Source organism: Bombyx mori, chromosome 20, assembly GCF_030269925.1.
Source record: "Bombyx mori chromosome 20, ASM3026992v2".
Lineage (NCBI taxonomy): Eukaryota > Metazoa > Arthropoda > Insecta > Lepidoptera > Bombycidae > Bombyx > Bombyx mori.
In genome coordinates this window covers 6,219,201-6,240,683 of record NC_085126.1, presented here as the reverse complement: position 1 = coordinate 6,240,683, position 21,483 = coordinate 6,219,201, and the positions used below count along the sequence as shown (strand labels likewise).

Genomic DNA, 21,483 nt, shown 5'->3' with positions numbered 1-21,483 from the left:
ATGACTTAACTAGAAAATTTTGCGACAATTTAGAATTTCCATCAACGTCAAAAATTAAATTGGTTCAAAAGAAACGTACAAAGTTATGGTGAAATTAGTTTCTAATGATGACAATTTATTAAAATAAATTATATAAGAAGTATTGATTATATGATATATGTTGATTTTTAATAGAGCATCATATATTAATAAAGCTCATTAACAAAATAATTATTGTTCTATAATAATAAGAAATCTGTTTAATGGAAAATTTCATGGTAGGTACGTAGATTTCTGATGGTTTACATGTTGAATTTGGTGGGAAGCCAGATTAATTGTTGGCATCACCGAAAAAGAGCTATGAATGGATATAAGAAAAATGGCGTCTATTTACGTTTGTAGTTCGAAGTTAAAAGGGCACTGATACAGCTTGTGGCTTGTTTTTTTCGAAAATCGTGAAAGTTTCCGTGTAATCATGGTGAACACTTGTATTGTAAGTGGTTGTAAGCGAGAATCATCTCCAGTTTGTGGAATATCCTTCCATATGTCACATTCATTGATAAATTTTTACTAGTGTGAGTATATATTTTTAAAATGTGAGATATTTTTTCTCATTATAATATTTAATACCATTTGTCTTATAAATTGTACTTAATCTATGTCATATACTAAATTTGAAAAAACAATCGTGAAAAACTATAATTTTGCAATGTATTTTTTAAATTACAAGAGCCACCACGTGGTATTTTTTGAACTTTTTTTATTGTATTGAATAACGTCGCACGCAAGCATGTATATCATTTGCCTGACGTTAAGCGAACGAGGAGTATCTTCTAGTAAATATGACGTTGGAATTTCTGGAAAATGTCCTATATAAAGGTCAAACAAGAGGAATCAAGTACTCAAACGCAAGAAATAAAAAATACCCCGAGAAAAGCAAAATTACGACAAGATGTTAAGGTTTTGAAACAAAAACTTAAAAGTCGCGAAATAGTGATTGTAAATATAAAGTCGATTTTAGATTTATTAAAGAAAAATGGCGATTTTTAATTGAATTTAAATTTAAATTGCGAAATTTTAATGATACTCATGGTTCACTTAGATGTTGATTAAAATAAATTATGTATTTCGGTGAAAAAAAAAGAATTAACATAAAATAGAGGAAATATTATATTATAAGACTACAGAAAATTAACTGAACTTAATAATAATAATATAACCAATATTTTGTAAATAGAGATCAAGTACTGTGTGTATTGTGTTATGTGTATTGACTTGTCATTTAAGAGTTATTTAATTGTCTACATATAACAAATAAATGAATTTCAGTTCATTTCATTTTATTACCCATTGTGTTTTATTTCCTAAAATGTAACTAGTAGACTTAATATACACGTGTCATGAAAATAGCACTAAGTAAAAATACAAGCAATTTTAATTCAATTGAAGATGTGAATGTAGGAAAAGAGCATCCGATACGCGCAGACCATGTGTGTTGCAGTGTCAAATATTAATTTGCACGGCCTACTTAGCCAGTACATTAAAGTAGGAATTGCGTAATTAAGTTCAACATAATATTTAAGTCGCGGTTGAGTATTCGGACGTTAAACATGAGTTTGAGGAAGTTTAAGTAATAGAACTGAGGTAATGATGTTTGTAATAAAACTCAGTGCTAGATTTTCGACAACGCAGCAATTTCCAAAAAAAACGTCGAAAAAAAGTCACCATGACGACGAAGCAATGTTTAGAATTAAATTTACATAAATAAACTGTTGCAAGCACGTGTTTTGTATTTACATAGGGCTACACAGAATTACTTAAGGTAAATTCAAAACTGATGCATGTGTATAATTTTGTCCTATAAATAAATTTTATATGGTCACCACATTAGACAAGGACACCGCGACCAAAAAGTATTCTCTTTCGAGACCGATTTCTCGGCATTAGACAGCACTCCAGTTGTAGGTACTTATTAACTCCATGTAAAAATCTTGTTAATAAATGGAATAAAATTAGTACATAGACTACCGTCACATTCTTAGATAATCGGTCATGTCGACCTGTACAGGAAACTACTACTATTGGCTTTTCAATCATATAAGCTCAATTAAACAATTATGAATAATCGTTTTACCAAACTTGTAAGTTTAAAGAGTTTTAACTAATCTATATTGCTTCAAAAACCAATTTCTAATGAGATAGTATTTCGTAGACATCGGAATCAATGTTTATATTTTCAGAATATCTCCAACACCGGTACAAGAAGCGGGCAGCCCTTTGGAGCCCTGGGCCACAGCACAACTATCGAAGCTATCACGTCTCATACGCTATTCCAGCTCATCAGCAGCTTCTATCACCTCGCAGACGTCCACGGAACAGGAGCAATCGCCAAGATACTGAACTCACCAATGAACATTCAACAAATACACCTATAGGTTTCATAGACAGGGGTTCCTACATTAAAATACTTGTTATAATCAGTTTCAAGACGTCAACTACTTCTTGAAATGAAAATAGCGACTCTTTCTTTGTGATGACAATGTTATGTACCCTATCCCTAATTCACTTGTCGTTGAAATAAATAAAACAACAAACTGATTTTGCAATATTTATTAGCAACGGCGAATGTGAAAAATCTAGGGGGAAAAACAAGCGATGATAATGCAAATCATAAATGTATATACCAGAGATAAATACAAAATAATAATGATGCATAATTACACATAACAGAAGATTTGTTAATAAATTTTCAAGCAAGTATATATATGTTTTTTTAATTTCTATTTTTATCTAGCGAGTTGTGTTCTAAATGTCTAACATTTCATTTATGAATTAAAACCTTGCTATCGACCATTTAGTTGGAAAAACTATTAGTTTAATTAGGTTGTAAGAAAAACATCAAAGTACGGCACTAGCGCTCATCATTATGGCCAATTTGCATTCTCACAGCATATTTCTATAAAATTGTAAGGGACACTTTAACTATCATTTGAAAAAAAAGGTTTTAGGTAGGCGATTTAACGCAATGGTTGTTAAGGGATATCTTTAAGCAAATTCTCGGAGACCCTACACATCGTTGTTCAAAAGGGGTCACTTTCAAACAACATTGTATTTTCAAACTAAACATTTAAAAAATACGAAATGTTGATGCACCCTAACAATACTTATATAGCAAAATTTTAATTTTCAGATATAACTAAAATTACGAATATAAAATATTCCTCTTATTTATATTCTAGAAAATAATAATAGTGTAGGTTTGAAAATGACCCTGTAAATATTTTTCTGATTTTATGTATTGCAAACTTACCGAATTTATAGCATACCACCTTTAAAAACTCCACTTTCGTGTTTGCCGCCATTTTGTCTAACTCAAGCCACCATTTTACTTTGCTAAGTCCACCATTTCGTGTTTCCAATCATCCACAGCACTCATTTTTATTTTAAATTGTCTGTTTTTGTTTAGGAAATGACTGTTGTACCTTTAACAAGATCGACAAAAATCGATAACATTTAAATACAATAGACAATATGTATAAAGACAATATTGAGGCACAGTACATATTTGGTACACAGTATAACAATAACATATAATACATTCGAGTGACAATGCATATAAAACATATGTCCACATATTGTGTAGAAGTATTTGTACCGATGTCCGGTGCAAGTTCGGTCGGGGGTCCCGTGTTGCCTCTTCATTATGCTGTGGAGGGCACACAGGAAACACGGAAAAAAACGACATAGGCATTTTTTACATCATCGGAAGACGCTACTATCACGTAAAATGGTGCTACTTATAGGCTATCGTTACAAACATTAAACATTTAACAAAACACATCATGGCATAAATCAGACCTTCGGTTTTAGGGTCACTTACCTGCGGGACTGCGGAGAGAAAAATACGTTAAAATAAATGAACACACAAGTCAATCAACATACACTTTATATCTTAAAAAATAATACAAGACTCGGGATCGACGCCCTTCAAACCTCGAGCGGAAACTTGCGAAGATAAGTTTTCTTTTATTTACCCATAATTGAACAATTTTTTTTTATAGGAATGTAGATCGATTTACATTACCTCTTGTTTGTCTATACACTAAAAAAATTACATTATAATTTTATTTGTAACAAGATTTAAATTTTCAAATACATATTGTGTTTTTAAAAACTGCGGTCGATTACTACCTAAAGGAGCTGAGTCAAGAGAGATGTCGCGTAAACTTTATAAAACTAGTCGCTAACTTAAAAACTAGATACGAGTTCGTTACGCACATTCCGAGAGTTTCCTCCCTCGCACTGATATCATAGTTTCGATAAATATAAAAAACATTCAGAGTGGCGTAAATCCACTAAAACGTTAACGCGTCCTAACGACAATCGTGTAATGTGCTAAGTCACTCAATACATTTACCTCGGCTCCTCGGCGAAGTATGTCTCGCTCTCATTACGCTTTCATTCAGTGTCTCTCTCTCTCTCTCAAGCCCGGGTGGTACGCCGTTGCATTTTTTGACTTTTAAAGGCAGTGTGGCTATATTTTTAACCTGGACAGACTGGCACAACATACATGAATATTGGCACGGAAAATCAAAAAAAGTTTACACACATTTTTTTTTAAACAATACAAAAGTAGTACAGTTGTTGTTATAAAGAGTAAAAAAAAAACATATATAATAATAGACCACACAGCCACGTTTGAAATATAAATTTGATAATTGTCAGTCATAAAGATTATATACTTTAAACAGTGTATTGATAAAGTAAATGAAGTAGGATCCACAAGAAATAAAATGCTGTCTCAAACAAGTGAATTTGTGAGAAACTAGAGGTCTTACGAGAACTTACGAGGTCAGATTAAATTGTGAATCAACAATTCGTTACTTATGTTAATTGAATTTATTACTAAAACTATGAAACGTTGTTCGTTAATTATTTTCTCTTAGCATTGTTTTTACGCGTACAGAGACGTATTTTCTTTTAAATTGTTAATTAATTTATTTATTTATTGTGGATGTCTCATCTATAGCTCGCACTGTGAAGAAATGTAGAAACGTTTTTACTTATTTATAATTTTTTTTTTAATTATTAAATCTACAAGACGTGTCGCGTCGTGACAGCCCGCGCTCGACCCGTTCATTTCTGCAAACAAACGTACATGGCAACAATGGTGGAAAATATATATATTTTAGTAGTTTTACGTAGAGAGCTGGCAGCCCTGGCGCTGGTGACCCTATCTGCAACACTACATACACAATACCAAAATATCATTCACTCAGTTCTTTAAGATTTAAATGTAAAAGAAACAAGAATGCATACGTAAATTTTATATACAACAGCATACTTTTTTTAATCAAAACATGCATGTTTAATTATGAAGGCCTGCAAAATAAAATATATTATTGAAATACAATAAAAAAACTTGAAATAAAATACATGAACAATAAAATAAAAAGCATTATCTACTCTAGTTAAAACTATCACCCCATCACCTCTAAATATATAACCAGAAAGCTCTCATTTTTTTAAATATCCGCGCACACTTTCAATTGTGAATCCTAAATGCAACTGTATTAATTGGAACTCGAGAAATCGTTTGAAGTCAACATAGATGAAGAGTACACTAATACCTATTAGCCAATGAAATCATACTTTGTGATTCATTTTTAAGTCGGTGTAAACTAATTTTAGATTTACTAGAGTTTATTTAAATAAGTTAACGCGTCCCGTGTTTTCACTAGCGTATTATTCAGAAAGAATAAAACGCGTCACTTTTCTTCGGAAATAAAGAACTGTTTGTTGATCACTAGTCTTCGATAAATTACCTGTGATATACAAACTAGATAAGATTTGTCTAAAATCCGTTCATAGTGAAAATAAAAATACATGCCAAATTTACGGTTTAAAGTGCAGTTTAGAAGATCTTATGTTGAAGGCTATTTGGTTTAAGCTATATTTTTGAAACTTTACAGGAGTAAAGTTTAAAATTTGTAAAAAATATCATTATAAAAAACTTCTTCAGCTATTTTAATGAAGTAACTTATGTAATTGAAGTTCAATTAAAAACATCGAACTGTTGATGCTAATACCAGATAAAACGCACCTTTAATTACAAAGATAAATGTCGCTTAAATAAACCAGATAGTCTTTCACCCGTCGATATATAGATTTATCAAATCTACAGACGTTACACAAAAACAAAAAAAACGTTTAAACTACATTATGAATTTTTATAACAATTTTTTACACTGTTAGTGGTGCCGCTGCCTATTAAATAAATATATATATACAGAACGACAAATATATAAAAAAAGAATATAGGTAAGCCAAGCCTAATACCAAATGTTTACTGCATGCTATGTTTTATGGGAATCACATTTTTAACAGCATCTCAATCGTACCTTTACATTGTTGTGAACAAAAAATAACCCATATCATTTTTTATTAATAGAGCGGTAGTCAGTGAGACCGGGGGCAATGCTAGATATAGATTATGAATTAACCTCGTGAATTGAGATTTCGACCTTTATGTTCCAAGCTGGGTAGCAGTATTTACGTTGGGATGCACGTGAGCCGCTGTAGCCGCCCTACCCTCATCCGTTCACCCATACAGATGGGTTAAGATGGGATCGCTTAGGCAATAATTAAAAACAAGACCGCGTAACGTTACGTAGTCACAGAGGCCATTAGAATGGCCGGTCCACTCCGCAGACCGTAACACTAGCTTACTAACTTACAGCACGGTGATAGTAACAAGCTTACAGTTTAATTAGTCTATACTAATATTATAAAGAGGAAAGATTTGTTTGTTTGTTTGTTTCGAATAGGCTCCGAAACTACTGGACCGATTTGAAAAATTCTTTTTCTATTAGAAGCCGACATTGTCCCTGATGAACATAGGCTACTTTTTTTAATTTTTTTGGTTTTATGTGTGTTTTAATGTTTCCAAAGCGAAGCGAGGGCGGGTCGCTAGTTATGTGTAAACTCATAAAATAAATAATAGTTTAAAAAAACTAACAAAATACGCTTTTATAGAAAATCCAACTAAAAACAAGAAAATAAATTTTAATAAATTTGAATTTACAAATAGTGTAAGAAAAAATGATTTTATTGTAAAAAAGCGGGACGTTTTGATGGGGGGGTCAAAATCATGTTCAAAGATTCTGTTACATACTAACATACATACGTCTGAAGCTAATAATAAAAGCGTATTAAAAATACTTATAATTTGTTAACACGACGTAAACATATAGAATTATTTTTATACACGGATTACGAAAATGCCATGAGTAAATCACGTGATTAAAAAAAAACTAAACCATGCATCTGTTACTTACTGTAGGGCTGTACGTCCATTGGCCCGCGCCAGACGCACCGCACGCAACGGATTTTATTTTGCTTTGTATGTTTTTGCTCGTAAATAATAATCACTTTAAAGTACTCACTGAGTTCACTGCTGGTGGTCGGAGCCGGCCGGGTACCCGTAGGCGGAGTAGCCGGGGTACATGGCGCCCTGGTACATGGAGTACTGCGCGTACTGCGCCGCGGGCCCGGGCGGCGTGGACTCCTCGCCCGGGAGCTCCGCCTGCGACATCTGCTGCGGCTGTTGGTTTTGCTGCTGCTAAACAGTCAAACGTTTCGTTAATTTACTTTCACCTACTAGTGGTAGGACCTCCTGTGAGTCCGCGCGGGTAGGTACCACCACCCCGCCTGTTTCTGCCGTGAAGCAGTAATGCGTTTCAGTTTGAAGGGTGGGGCAGCCGTTGTGATTATACTTGAGACCTTAGAACTTATATCTCAAGGTGGGTGGCGCATTTACGTCGTAGATGTCTATGGGCTTCAGTAACCACTTAACACCAGGTGGGCTGTGAGCTCGTCCACCCATCTAAACAATAAAAAAAAAGTTTTAAAACAGGTAAGTGATCAATTTAAGATCCTAATGTGCACCTTAATTTTGATCTGTGCCTCTATGGCCTCAGCCTCCTTGACCTTCCCGATGCTGCGGTAGTACTCCGCCCACTGCACGCTGTAGTCCTGCGTGGGCTGCGGGGTGGAGGGACCGCCGCTGTCGTTACCGCCCAATGACTGATTACTCGCTTCTTCTGTAAAAAAAAAAAATCTTTAGTGTAACCTTTAAACTTTTCGTCCACCTTTACTGCTTAGTAAATACACAAGAGAAAAAAGAATAGACAAATGAAAAAATATTTATGTCCAATTAAACATGAAAGAGTTTGTTTGGAATGAACAGACATGTCTTGGTAGTCTGGAACTTTAGAAACACGAAAAATATATTACAGGACAAAAGTTGTAAAATTAAATTTTTAATAAAAATGTAAACCATAAAAATAAATCATATTTTGACTTGGTTTTTTAAATGTGTGTCCTAAATACATATAGATTTTTTTTTAAATATCATTCCTTAAAAAAAGCTATTTTCTCATTCTTAACTATATAGTATAGAGAGAAGGTCATATATAATAGTATATATACTCTCTATGTACTATTCTAAGTAAGTATTCTAAGTAATACAGAACAATTCTAAGTAATTTTTTCACAATTTATCAGTAATTTTTGTTAGTGTGGAAATGACCTTGTTGCTGATGCTGTTGTTGTTGTTGTTGCTGTTGTTGCTGCTGCTGTTGTTGTTGTTGCTGCTGCTGCTGCTGCATTTTAGCCTGTTCAATGGCTTCGGCCTCCCGGACAAGGCCCACAGAGCGGTAGTAGTCGATCCATTGTTGTGAATAATCCAGTTGACCCGTCGCTGGGTTTATTGACACTTGTTGCTGATAAAATTTAAATAACCATTAATTTTATCGTTCAATGTGGATGAGACAAATTTCAAAGGAATGCTTATGTATCTGAACAACAAATGATGCTAATGAACTTGTGTATATGTATATGTTGTAACAGTAACAAGAGTCCATAGTCACAACAATTAATGTCAAATCTTTAAGTAGCTGATTGGTAGCCTAGAATAGCATCCATCTCATCCTATCAGTGTCACGAAGAGATTAAATGGAGAATGGGCATCTGAGTATTAGCATTGTATTGCATTCACAAACCATTATTTAATTGCGGCAGGGAGTAATAAAACTTATTTAATGTAAGTGCACTAGCACCCTGTCTATTTCTGCCGTTAACAGTTATGCATTCCAGTTGTAGGCTGAGTCAGCCCATATATTATTACACAATAGAGATTTCGACTTGTTGCTTTAAGGTGAGTGATGGCCTGTAATGTCCACAGGATCTGGGAACTACATTACACCAGATGGGCTGTGACCTCATTTACACGTTTATGAAATAAATAAAAAAAACAAAAATTAAAGTAGATCCAAAGCCCTTCTGTTTTGGTACAACAGATATTCTTCACCTATAAAATAAATCACAACAAAGATTCTTCTAGTAATCGGTTCTATCTACATTTTGTCCCCACTATGAATGGAACCAAATGTTATTACACTTTGTGTTATCATGTGGGATTATGTTCATTACATAATTACTCAGTAAAATAATATCGGCATCAGGATGGGACCAATGTAAGTCCAGTGCAGTGCATATACTAAGCTAACTGTTTTGTTAATATTTGCTTGAAAACATAACATCATACATTATTTATATATTTTGTGGTAATGGATTTAGATTTAAGCATTTATTTATAATATTATTTAATAATATTAAACAATATTCTTTATTGTTTCCTTCACAGTGAATAAGAATGAAAATATTTAGAACTATTAAAAGGTGGTGCTTGATCAAATGAGTCGTTCGCTGCCGATCTCCTCTGACTATAAGTGCGGAGGCGTAGAGACGGTTAGACTCGATCTATTAACGGTGCTTTTAGGTACCACAAGTACCGACGAAGGGCTCGACGAGCGAATTAACCAACAGACACAGCCTACTGAGTTTCTCGCCGGATCTGCTCAGTGGGTCGCGTTTCCAATCCGGCGGTAGATTCTGCGAAGCACTGTTCTTGCTAGGGCCAGTGTTAGCCACACTCCGGTTTGAGCCCCGTGAGCTCACCTACACATTAGGGCGAAGCTGATATAGCCTCTCAAGGTTATTAGCATAGGTAGGAAAAACAAAAAAAAACCGGGTAGCCGTAGTACCTGCGGTCCCTGTGAGGCGGCCGGCTGGTGCCAGTGCGGGTTGTACCCCCAGGCGGCGGGGGTGCCGCCCGTGTAGTACTCGGGGCCGGGGGTGCCGCCGCCGCTGCCGGACCCGTTACCGTTGCCGTTGCCGTTACCGTTGCCTTCCGGGATAAAGTTGACAGGCTAACGACGAACAACAAAAAACATAATAAAGTTACTACAGGCTTCAAAATCTGTAAACTCGGCATGAGAAATATTTATGTAGTCGTACAGTTTTTTACATATCGACGCTTGAAAGGCAAAAGTGACTAAGCGACAATGCGTGAACTTTACAGTAGACTAATTTAAAGTTCAAATACCTGAAAACAAAATTTATTTTAACGAATCTAGCTGTAGTAGAATCTAGCTAGTAGCTGTAGGATTGAAATGATTTTAATAGACCTAGAAATATATATTTTTTGCGCATCGATTATGGTTATTGCCTATCATTTATGTACAAATCAGTGATTGTCGCTTAGTCACGTTTGCCTTTCAAACGTCGATATGTATAAATCAATTAATTTCCACTTGTACAAATACAATAAATGTCTATTTTTTTGTATTAATTTGTTCGATCACACTAAAACAAAACCTATTAGTATTTGAAAAGTGTATATTTCGAGAGGTTTCATTAACTTTTTTCCAAAACTTGTGAATTTTAATTTTTTTGATTCCATTAAAATATAAGTTTGGTCAATCAAATTAAAATTACTGGTACTTAATTAATCATACTAACCCCACCAACTTTCTCCATGATAATTCGTTTACAAGTCTCAACTGCTTCTGGATGTCCTCTGATTATAAACGTCCTTGTGTTCCTGTCATTACTCTGGCATCTCCTGTCTAGTTCGCAGTGGGCTCCGGACTGAGCGTTTATTTGCTTTATGATTTCACCACCTGTGTTCAGCAAGCAGTTTGAAAATGTCAGTTTATCACCTCTACACCAAGAAATTTATTCAAAGCATAATCGTTAGCAAATCGTCCCAGAACAACTTGGCGTCACTCGGTGGAGCAGGAGCTAGGCGTCTTGGGGATGACGTGGGGGGAGCTAGAACAGACTTGTGGCGAGTGAGCAAGTCAACTCGCACATCTCAACACAGCATCGAAATCATACTATTTTACGTCACATCAGGTGATCCGAGTGCCGTGTGCAAAGCTAGTTAAACCACACCCCCTGCAACATGTCGCCGGCGCATCTTATTTGTCGAAGTGGTAAAGACACAAGATGGCCACGCTTTGATCTATTGTTCTTCAGGCGGAGAACATGTTGAAAGGGACGGCAACTCCTGCGCAAAATTATTATTGACTAGTTTTAATTTTTACTATAAATACGATTGTGCCGTAATTGTGATACAGACTATCTGGAATACTTCAGACTGTCCAAGACTGATGTAAACGGAGGGATTTGATTCGAGCCCTACACCCCAGCAGAGGGCAATAGGAAAGAAAGAAGAGAAGAAGAAGACAATCGTTTGTGACCACGAAAACGGCAAAATATTGAAAACGTCGGAAATTATATAACCATAAAATATAAGAGAGCAATAATCTACCAATGACCCGCCCGCAATAAAAGATAAGCACACTGACCTCTGCCAATGACCAGGCCGCACTTGGGTCCGTGGATGGTGAAGGTGACGCGCATCTCTGGTCGGTCGGGCCACTGCTGCCCGTACTCCATGCCGCCCCTGTCGCCGTTCTGCTGGCCCTGACCGCGTACTGCACGGCTCCGACTGTCCTCCTCACATCTCTACTCATTAAAAACATGTTTTTTTCTTTTTATTGCTTAGATGGGTGGACGAGCTCATAGCCCACCTGGTGTTAAGTGGTTACTGGAGCCCATAGACATTTACAACGTAAATGCACCACCCACCTTGAGGTATAAGTTGTAAGGTCTCAGTATAGTTACAACAGCTGCCTCACCCTTCAAGCCGAAACGCATTACTGCTTCACGGCAGAAATAGGCCGGTGGTGGTACCTAGCCGTGCGGACTCACATGAGGTCCTACCACCAGTAACATGTTATATAAACGGGTGTTTAGATCGTTCTTGTTATGTAAAAATATATAAAAAACTATCTGTACCCGCCCGCTTCGCTGGACATTTAAAATGAACATTATTATTTATTGCCATTATTACAGTTTGACAGTACTATGTCGATTTCTCTCTTTGTTCTTCTTACTAAGGCGCCGGAATATCTAGTAGACTCTGGGAAAGACGAATCCGGACGATACTGACAATTAATCTATTTCCAAGAGACCTAAAAGGCCTATGTTTTTCATACATTATCAATAAAAAGAAGGCAAAGTTAGGCAATCCAGGCGCTTAGTAACAGAAATCGACGTAATTACTTCAGTGCGCCGCGTAGGGCACCGGTGACCTATACGGCAGTGAATGTGTTAATTAAGGATATCGTATTAATAAAGCAACTTATGTTCTTAGAACACTTACTTTGACACTAGATATAAGATCTTCGATCATCTGACGAGCTTGATCTAGCTGATGGGGTTTCCCCTGCAAGTAGCATAGTTTATCCCCTGGTTCCTCATCATGCTCTTGATTGAACTGGACCCTACATCCGGTGTCCGCTTGTATCTTCTTTATCATTTTACCCTTATGGCCGATTACAACACCAATAGCCACTTTTGGGACTAAAACCTGCATTGTTAACAAAGTGACATTGTATAATTTAATTACAAGGAATTCTTGTTTGTCTAATTATTAATAACAAGATACATGTAAACATGGATTATATAAATAGTATTTTGATCGGTATTTCTTTACGCTAGTAATGTTTGAAAATTAAAAATAATAGTTTAAAAAAACCAACAACATACGCTTTTATAGAAAATCACACTAAAAATAGAAAATAAATCTTAATGGTTTCAGTAGTTATAAATATTTTATGAACAGATATGAGAGTAGAAGGGATATTTTGATAATATCCTGAAAAGCACCCCACGCTTTTTTTACAATAAAAAAGATTTACTTTCTATTTTTTAGTGGGATTTTCTATAAAATCGTATTTCGTTAGTTTTTTTAAACTATTATTTATTTTTTAGTTGAATTTCAATTTTTTCAATTTTTTTTTTAATATTGAATAGTCATCGGTCCTTTAATAAATATGCCAAATTTCGAGTTAATCCGACGTTTTGAAGGGGGGTCAAAATCGTGTTCAAAGATTCCGTTACATACTAACATACGCACGTCTGAAGCTAATAAAAGCGTATTAAAAAAAACATTGTGGCGCATCAATAATCACAGTTGATTGTCCCGTTTGAACAGACAAAGTCTAACTTTTTTTGCTTAGGTGGGTGGACGAGCTCACAGCCCACCTGGTGTTAAGTGGTTACTGGAGCCCATAGACATCTACAATGTAATTGCGCCACCCACCTTGAGATATAAGTTCTAAGGCCTCAGTATAGTTACAACGGCTACCCCACCCTTCAAACCGAAACGCATAACTAAGTAATAGAAGCGAGGTACCTCAGCGGAAGTGGTGGCGAGTCCGTTCCCGGGGTCGGAGCCGCCGTAGCCGTCGTCGTAGGGGCGCGGCGGCTCCTGCATGTCCTTGTTGGCGAGGAGCTCGAACACGAGCTGCTTCGCGTGCTCAACCTTGGCCGGATCGCCGGATATACGCAAAGGCTTCTCCTGCGGCTGTGGCAGAAAATTGCAATACAATCACCTGTTTTGATGTTTTTCAAGTGATATTGTAACACTTACTTAACGCTTGGATTTTATTATGTTGTAACTAGCTAACCCGGCAGACTTCGTAGTGCTTCAATCGATAAATAAAAGACCAAAATTTTTGTATAAAATAAACTTAAAACAAACAAAAGGAATTCGTCCGACGGGGGACACATCAAAGGAAAAACAAAATTGTTATTTTTATTTAATTCCAAGCATTTTCATATTTATCTACCTTTTAAACCTCCTCTGGACTTCCACAAATAATTCAAGACCAAAATTAGCCGTTTTCGAGTTTTAACGAGACTAACGAACAGCACGAGTGGACAAAACAAATACCTATCATTATTTGTTTTATTATGCTTTTTCATAAAGATTTATTTATCATGAACTTTCTAATAAATACAACAAACACTGCTATTCAAACAGCTTTAAAAATATAAATACACAACAAAAAATTTACTTCTCTGATTTTTTATAACAATGAATGAACAATATATTCACGGCAGAAATAGGCAAATAGGCAGGGTACCCCCACCCTGCCTATTCCTGCCGTGAAGCAGTAATGCGTTTCGGTTTGAAGGGTGGGGCAGCCGTTGTAACTATACTTGAGACCTTAGAACTTGTATTTCAAGGTGGGTGGCGCATTTACGTTGTGGATGTCTATGGGCTCCAGTAACCACTTAACACCAGGTGGGCTGTGAGCTCGTCCACCCATCTAAGCAATAAAAACATAACAAACAGTTCGTTACTTATTTGTTGCACAGACATGTGAAGACGCTCACAGCCCACTGGATGTTAAGTATTCTATGTGTAATTACAACTTGAATGCCGCCCACCAATATCAATAAACTCGTACGCATAATTTGCATGTTGGCATAACCAAGCAGAACGGTAGTAAGTACCCGTGAAACCTTACAATACCATCAGTAATTACGTTAATTTATATGAATTGCCACCTGCCTGCAGGATCTGAACACCGGCACAATCATATCATTCTACAAAGGTAGACTGAGTGCATATCTGTTAGACCACAACAACTTACAATTTATGCTTCAATTCACATACCTACTGAGAAATAACCAGTTTTAACATTACATAACTTGATAAAAGCAATTAAGTGAACCATACCTATAATTTATTTTAAACATATTGATTTACAAATCAGTCAGTTTTTGTTTTTATTGGTTGAGTTTTATTGGATAGCCTAAACTTAGGCCAACCAGACGAGATATAGTAACCGGCAAACTTCTTGAGCAAATGACCTTGACTGCGCAGAACCGAATTTTAGATCACTTTGGTGGTGAGGATGAGGCGCGACGGCAGGGGAAATCGTATCGAGCGCGTTATTGGTAGATCAGTCGAACCTTGCGTCCCGCACCGCGCCCTCGTTCCGCTTGCTCCCAAAAGTACGCTTGCGTACAGTGGAAAGTCTATCGTTACTAATCGTTAAGTTATTTGTTATAATTGCTTGTTGACTTTGTTGCCATTGCTATTTGTTGAGTGTTTGTTGATTTTTTATAAAAAATACACTATGCCGCGACAAACTGGTGTAGTATTCATAAGAAAGGGTAGAAAAATTGTGTACGACGTATATTGCTTCATTATAAAACAGGGGAAGAATGATATGGAAAAAGTAAAACAGACTTCGGAAGCAACAAAAACATCCGTGAGTACTGTTAGGTGCATTATTAACGAAGCTAAAGGCTCTGACTTGCTCGCCGTGTTTCAGACTCCGGGTAAGAAAAGATCAGGGAAGAAGAAAGTTACCGGAATGGATAGTTTCGTTCAATTTGTAATAAAAAGATGTAATCATAATAACTACATAACAAGCAGCGAAACTCCGTACCGTAGAAAGGCTTCGAAAAATTTAAAGAAGATATAAATTTTAATGGCTCGGTATGAAGTTTACGACGAATTATGAAAGAGCTAGGTTTCAGATGAAAAAAAAACAGAAAATAATCGGAAGCTGGTAATTGAAAAAAGTTACATTCGATTACTACGAATCGAATAACTTCAAAAAATAATTAATTATAGACAAAAAAGTAGACCGAACCGACCGAGTTGCAAACTACACCGATGATCCCTATGTTGACTCATCACGATGATAGCAACTCGGGTGATAAAAACAGTGATGATGATAGTCAAGATTATGATAACGAAAAAAAAAATACAAATACCAGCTTCGCTTCAACTGAACCAAGACCTGGCAACAGCTCTAGTTTTGATTTAATAGAAGGAATATCTATTTTACCCCAAGATTAAATTATTACAATTATTAACCTATATTTTTTGTTGATGTTCTCATAAATATATAAATAAATACATATGTTGATTTTAATAATTTAATTGCATTATGACGCAGAGTAAATAATGTTTTTGTACGTGAGTGTACCATGCGCAAACTTACCCCCACTACGTCAACAAATGCTCAAGAAGTTTGCCGGCTATTATAATAAACGTAAACAAGCGGACCGTTACTGAGTTACATTGCGATAGCGAGGGATTATTATCTCTGTCCTTATCACTCGTTCGCGCAGTTATGGCGTCAGTTGGTCGACAACAGCTGTCGTTATGTGTTTCGTGGTACAGGAAAGCACTGAGTACCGCAGTTGTCAACGTTTGGTCCGCCATTTTGTGAACAAGTTCATTCCTGTTTGGATTGCGTTCGAAGTGATACATATTTTTTCGTTTCCGTATTTACTTGGTTTGTTGTTGTTATTATTCCGTTTTTGTTAGTTTCATTTTTGATTTTTGCTGTTATTGTGAGTACTTAGTTGTTGATTTTAATTATGGAATCACAGCCTGGCGGCTCTAAAATGAATTCACCACGCAAAAAGCGTCAAAAGGTAAGTTAATTTATTAATTCAATTGTACTTGAACCACTACCATAATTTTGATTTTTAAAGTTCCGTACCAAAAAAGATTCTTTTTTATATAATAAGTAATAAGAAAATAGTCTAAAATTTACCATTCCTCACCACAGCGATTAAAATTCGTACTTTGTAATAATTTATTTAAATAAAAATGTTTTTTACTCCTGAAACTTTGTTTACATTTTTTATCTCGTCTGGTTGGCCTTACTTTAGATTAATCCAGATGACGAAAAATCCTCTGCTAACTCATAATTTAATAAAAAAATATATAGATATAAGACGTAATTTAAACCAACTTTAAATGAATTTTCATTAGGTCCATCCTGTATTACGACCATCTTGGCTCCAGTTTGTTCTTGGAGTTGTTTTATTGTTTTGCCATTCTTGCCAATGATCAGGCCAACTTTGGCGCCGGGGATCATGATCTCTTCCTGTGAAAAAATATCATTTTTTTAATGCTTACTTACTCACAACAAACTAGCGGCTCACCTGCTGTTAAGTGGATACCGAAGCCCAATGATAACATAACGCGAATGCCGCCATCACACGTAATACATGAAGTTAATTGAATTGTATAATAGTATCCTTCTAAGCACATAGCTGTTTCGCGGTAGAAACAGGCAGGATGGTTACACACACTTTACCTATACAGACTTACCAAATCACTAGTAAAATGTGATTGATTTATTTATGTAAACAATAAATTAAAAACTTGGCAATTTTAAAGAACTTCAAAGCTGAATATTTTTATTTTTCAACTCTATACTGATTTGAAATACATTATCATTACCTATACTATCATACAAAAACAATTTAATTCATTTTTAGGCGCAAAAAGCCTTACCATTGCATTAGGGCCTGGCCTGCTCATGTTCATTCCAGGTTCTGAAGGGTCTTGATGTTGTGGAGCGTTCTCCCTTCCTCGATGATTCACAATTTGGTTCACTAATTCTCTAAAAATGTAAGTTTAATTAAAACATTATCATTACTGGTGATGGGCTGAGTTTCTGGGGCCTAAACATATAGATACAACCCTAGTCTGTTTCGGTTGAAACACTAGAATAACAATTATACAAAACAAATGAGGCTCATACCCCATGTATCAAGGGAGTGACAAAATTTATGTGGCAATGCCTATTGGCTTCGATAACCCCTTAGCACCAAGCGAGCCGAGAAGTCATAAACTGTTTGCCTATGCTTTAAAAATCAATGTTAAGTTGATCAAAACCTAAAATGGCAAAATTTATATATTGAACCGTTGAAATAATCTGATGGAGTTTACAAAATTACAGGAAAAGAAGACTGATAGTTGTTTATCACGATTCTTGGACTGCACGGGCATACAAAACAATGATATTTGTGACAATCTTTTACAAACCATTACAATCTTAATAATTTGAAATAATATTTTGAATCTAATTTTCTTTACTTTGTTGTAGGAACTGTATTGTAAAAACATCTTTAATTTGGTAAAAAATTATTACATACGTTTTTTTCTTCAGTTGCAATTTATTATTTATTTATAACCTGTATAATTTTTTCATATTTTTTTCAGAAAACCTGTTGTCAGTCAACAAAGTCCCTGGTATTCCTCATGTTCACAAGACGAAGACCACTCACTGCCAGGTCAGCTCTATGCAATAATAGGTAATTAAAATAGGTAACTTACTTAGCTCTCTGTATAGCATCTCTAGAACCAGTAAGCGTGCATAGCCTATCAGGATTTCCATCAGTGGGTGGTGCCATTTGTATCTTGCAACCGGATTCTGCTTGCAGTCTGGTGATTTGTTCTCCACCACGTCCAATTACTATAAATACAAACTGATATTATAATCATAGAAAACCAGAAGACATTCTACATTTAATGAGTTGTACACAAATCATTATGTACCATCTATTCATACATACATACCCTGCAACAGATAAGCTTAGTATTATGTCAATAAAATACAAACTCAGTCACATGAGTAGATATTAGACTTTGAATGTTGTGCTTCCCAACCTCATTTCCGGTATGCCCCAACTGGACAGTATCCATATTCTTAGATCAAACATTTTACATCATTTACATTAATTGAACTTGGTTTCTCAAATAAATCGAGAATGTCATTTGGAACACATTGAAAATGAGTATTGATTTTAATAGATATTTTTAAACTATCCTTAATGAATAAATAAACATACTATTATTACAAAGTTCAGAAGACCAACTTACTTAGTCCAACCATACGATCAGGTACTCTGATGTATTCATTGATGCTCTGATCGGGCAATAAATTTGTTGGTCCACTGCCAGGGCCCGCACCTGCTATCATACGTCCGCCACCACCAACCGCAACTGGCGATACACTGTCAACAAAACTGAAACACATTTTTATGATTATATTGTTTTATTTAATAATTTGATTTATATTTAGACTTCAAAATCCTAGCATATTAATGAATTTAGCTATGTTTTTATTTATTTTCTGTCTGTATATATCTGCATATTTCTCTCATCATAGAACATATCTTATGTTACACTACTCTTCTTGTGTTACATGTTGCATGCAACTGAGTTTTTATATTTATAGTTTATCCATCTATGAATCAGCAAGTTCTTACTGTAATACAATAATCTCACATCACAAGTGAGCAACAGAATTTATGTTCTTTAGGCTCCCGTGACCTCATATTGTATACTAATAGAAAAAAGTAATTAATAAAATACATAAAGTATTAAATATAATACAGTTATTTAAAGATTATTTAAAACAATTTTATGTCTAAACATGGTATAGGATTATCTAGTAATAAATTTCAGGATGTTCAGTTCAGCTACAGGATATTCACTGCTGTATATGTATAGTAGTAGCACAGTACAAGTAGTGTCTAAATCATCTGAATGAAAAATGTGGAAAAAAAGCTTTATCCCTTACTTCATAACTGGAGGTTGTGGTGTATAAACCGGCTCAACTGGTGCTAATTTCTTTGGTGTTGGTTCTGGTCCGTCTTCCAATGGCCTCTTGCTACCACCACCAATCTTAGCAGCTACCTGTCATGCAAACAAATGTCATGGACAGAATTTATTATATTACGTCATAATTTAATTGTATTCTTAATATTTTCATTGGTATTATTACACATACAATCAAAATTATCTAATGCTTGATAGCTGGATCTTTTTCTATTTCTTAAGATACCTTTGATTTTTAACATTTAGATCTAAAATAGCCAACTGAAGATATAAAATATTTATATTCAACATGTTTAATAACATGTAAACATGTTTGTATTAATCTATTATGTATACTTGGTGTTTTTGAAACACTTCACTTTCGGTTTATTTGTATATGTACTAGGATTAGGTACACATCCAATCAATATTTGTAACAAAACAAAATGACTAGGTAATCACTACTATTATTTTGAAAAAAATACTCCAAAAGCAACAATGCAAGCTAAAATTCGTATTGTATGATAACAACGCCAGCAAACAGTCATTGTAGATTGGTCAATTGAATCAATCGTTTCAAAAGTTAAAAACTGATTAATTAAAATCATTGCTGTTTGACAATAATTAGTGATCATTTGCGCATTTCATTTCTGACGTGTTGAAAGTACGTTGCGCTTAGAAACCTGAAAGTGGTTATGAAATTTCGTATTGAATTTAAGAGGAAAGAAATACAATCAAATGAATAACTTACAAATCTTATTCTAATGAGTAAACACAGAGCGAAAATAAAATTTCTAAGTAAGTAGGTTAAGTAAAAGTCTATGGCTGTAGTAATAGTCGATCGAGAAGCAGAAATTAGGGTAGATGAAAGTACGAATATCAACTTGTGAGGTTATAGAGGGTAATTTTAAAGATTAATCAACTGATACGGTGCGGGTAATAGCTAAGAAGCATTGTAAGCTGAAACGTAGAATTACCTGTCTCGCACGTTGTACAGCAGTCGCGTATCCCGCCGTTTGACTATTATTTTGGAGCGTAGCCATAGAAGAATAATCACTCATGTTTGGAACAATCTGCACTTTCAACCGCGTTTTTACGCAGCCATGAAAAAAAAAAGGTCAAAAAGACCTAAAACTATAAATTGAAACAAATTTACTCGCAATCTTGCGAGCCCAAAGAACGACGCGAACCATAGACATAAAAGATTGCGTTTCAAGATGTCGTCGCCCGGCCTTTTGTTGTAAATCAGAGATAATCTATGAGCTAATTTAATACTTTTTACGGTACCATAGACTAGTTCCTACTTATCAGTGCGCGTCAGGACCTGTCCTGTTGGTCACAAATTTTACCTTCTTACTACTTTAAGAAAATTTTAACATGTGAGAAACTCTGCTGATAGTTAACTCTTTCACCATGAGTGGATACGTAACTGGCCAAAGAATAGTGAAGTCGTCCTTTAATTATAATCTGTAAGTTGAAATCGGTGTCTATGGAAAAACTGGAGCGTTTTGTTTTAACAAAAGTATCAGTATCAATTTGAGTAGCAGTCCAAAACATTTCAAAAAAAAAGATTGTTTGAATATTTCCCGTCCCGGAAAATCATACGATTGCAATCGACCGTACAATTTTAATATAAATCATTTACTAAAACGCAGCCCTTAAACATTACCTAACATTTTTCACAATTTTTTTTTATATTGGAGTCTTATTTTAATAATTTTACATTACATCTCAAATGAAATTTTGATTCATATAAGTACAGATTACAATATTTGCTCAATAAAATTTAATCGGCATATGTACTTAAATTTCAACTTAATGGATTAAAGGCTATATGAGATTATTGATACATTAATGTAAATGCTAAAAAAATAATTATGTTA

At 35.1% G+C, this 21,483-nt stretch overlaps 2 protein-coding genes across 6 annotated transcripts in view; one reads left to right on the top strand and one right to left on the bottom strand.

The window, feature by feature from the left end:
• LOC101737437 (uncharacterized) overlaps window positions 1-2,741 on the top strand; it is a 63,083-nt gene extending 60,342 nt beyond the window's left edge. For all 3 annotated transcript variants that reach the window (XM_004925264.5, XM_062674347.1, XM_062674348.1), the window contains exon 25: window positions 2,220-2,741. In XM_004925264.5, the coding sequence (XP_004925321.1) occupies window positions 2,220-2,379 (160 nt within the window). In that variant the 3' untranslated portion in view covers window positions 2,380-2,741. The remainder of the gene's footprint in view (window positions 1-2,219) is intronic.
• Window positions 2,742-3,908: 1,167 nt separating this feature from the next.
• Psi (P-element somatic inhibitor) lies at window positions 3,909-21,057 on the bottom strand. 3 transcript variants are annotated; one of them, XM_012689660.4, is made up of 15 exons: window positions 20,578-21,057; window positions 19,584-19,699; window positions 18,881-19,026; window positions 18,335-18,473; window positions 17,510-17,618; window positions 16,962-17,096; window positions 13,589-13,759; window positions 12,554-12,760; window positions 11,694-11,853; window positions 10,843-11,003; window positions 10,086-10,250; window positions 8,570-8,762; window positions 7,927-8,081; window positions 7,425-7,600; window positions 3,909-5,121 (listed from the first exon to the last, which is right to left on the bottom strand). In XM_012689660.4, the coding sequence occupies exons 1-14, from the start codon at window positions 20,659-20,661 to the stop codon at window positions 7,430-7,432; spliced, it is 2,112 nt and encodes a 703-aa protein (XP_012545114.1). In that variant the 5' UTR covers window positions 20,662-21,057; the 3' UTR covers window positions 3,909-5,121; window positions 7,425-7,429.
• Window positions 21,058-21,483: the final 426 nt, after the last annotated feature.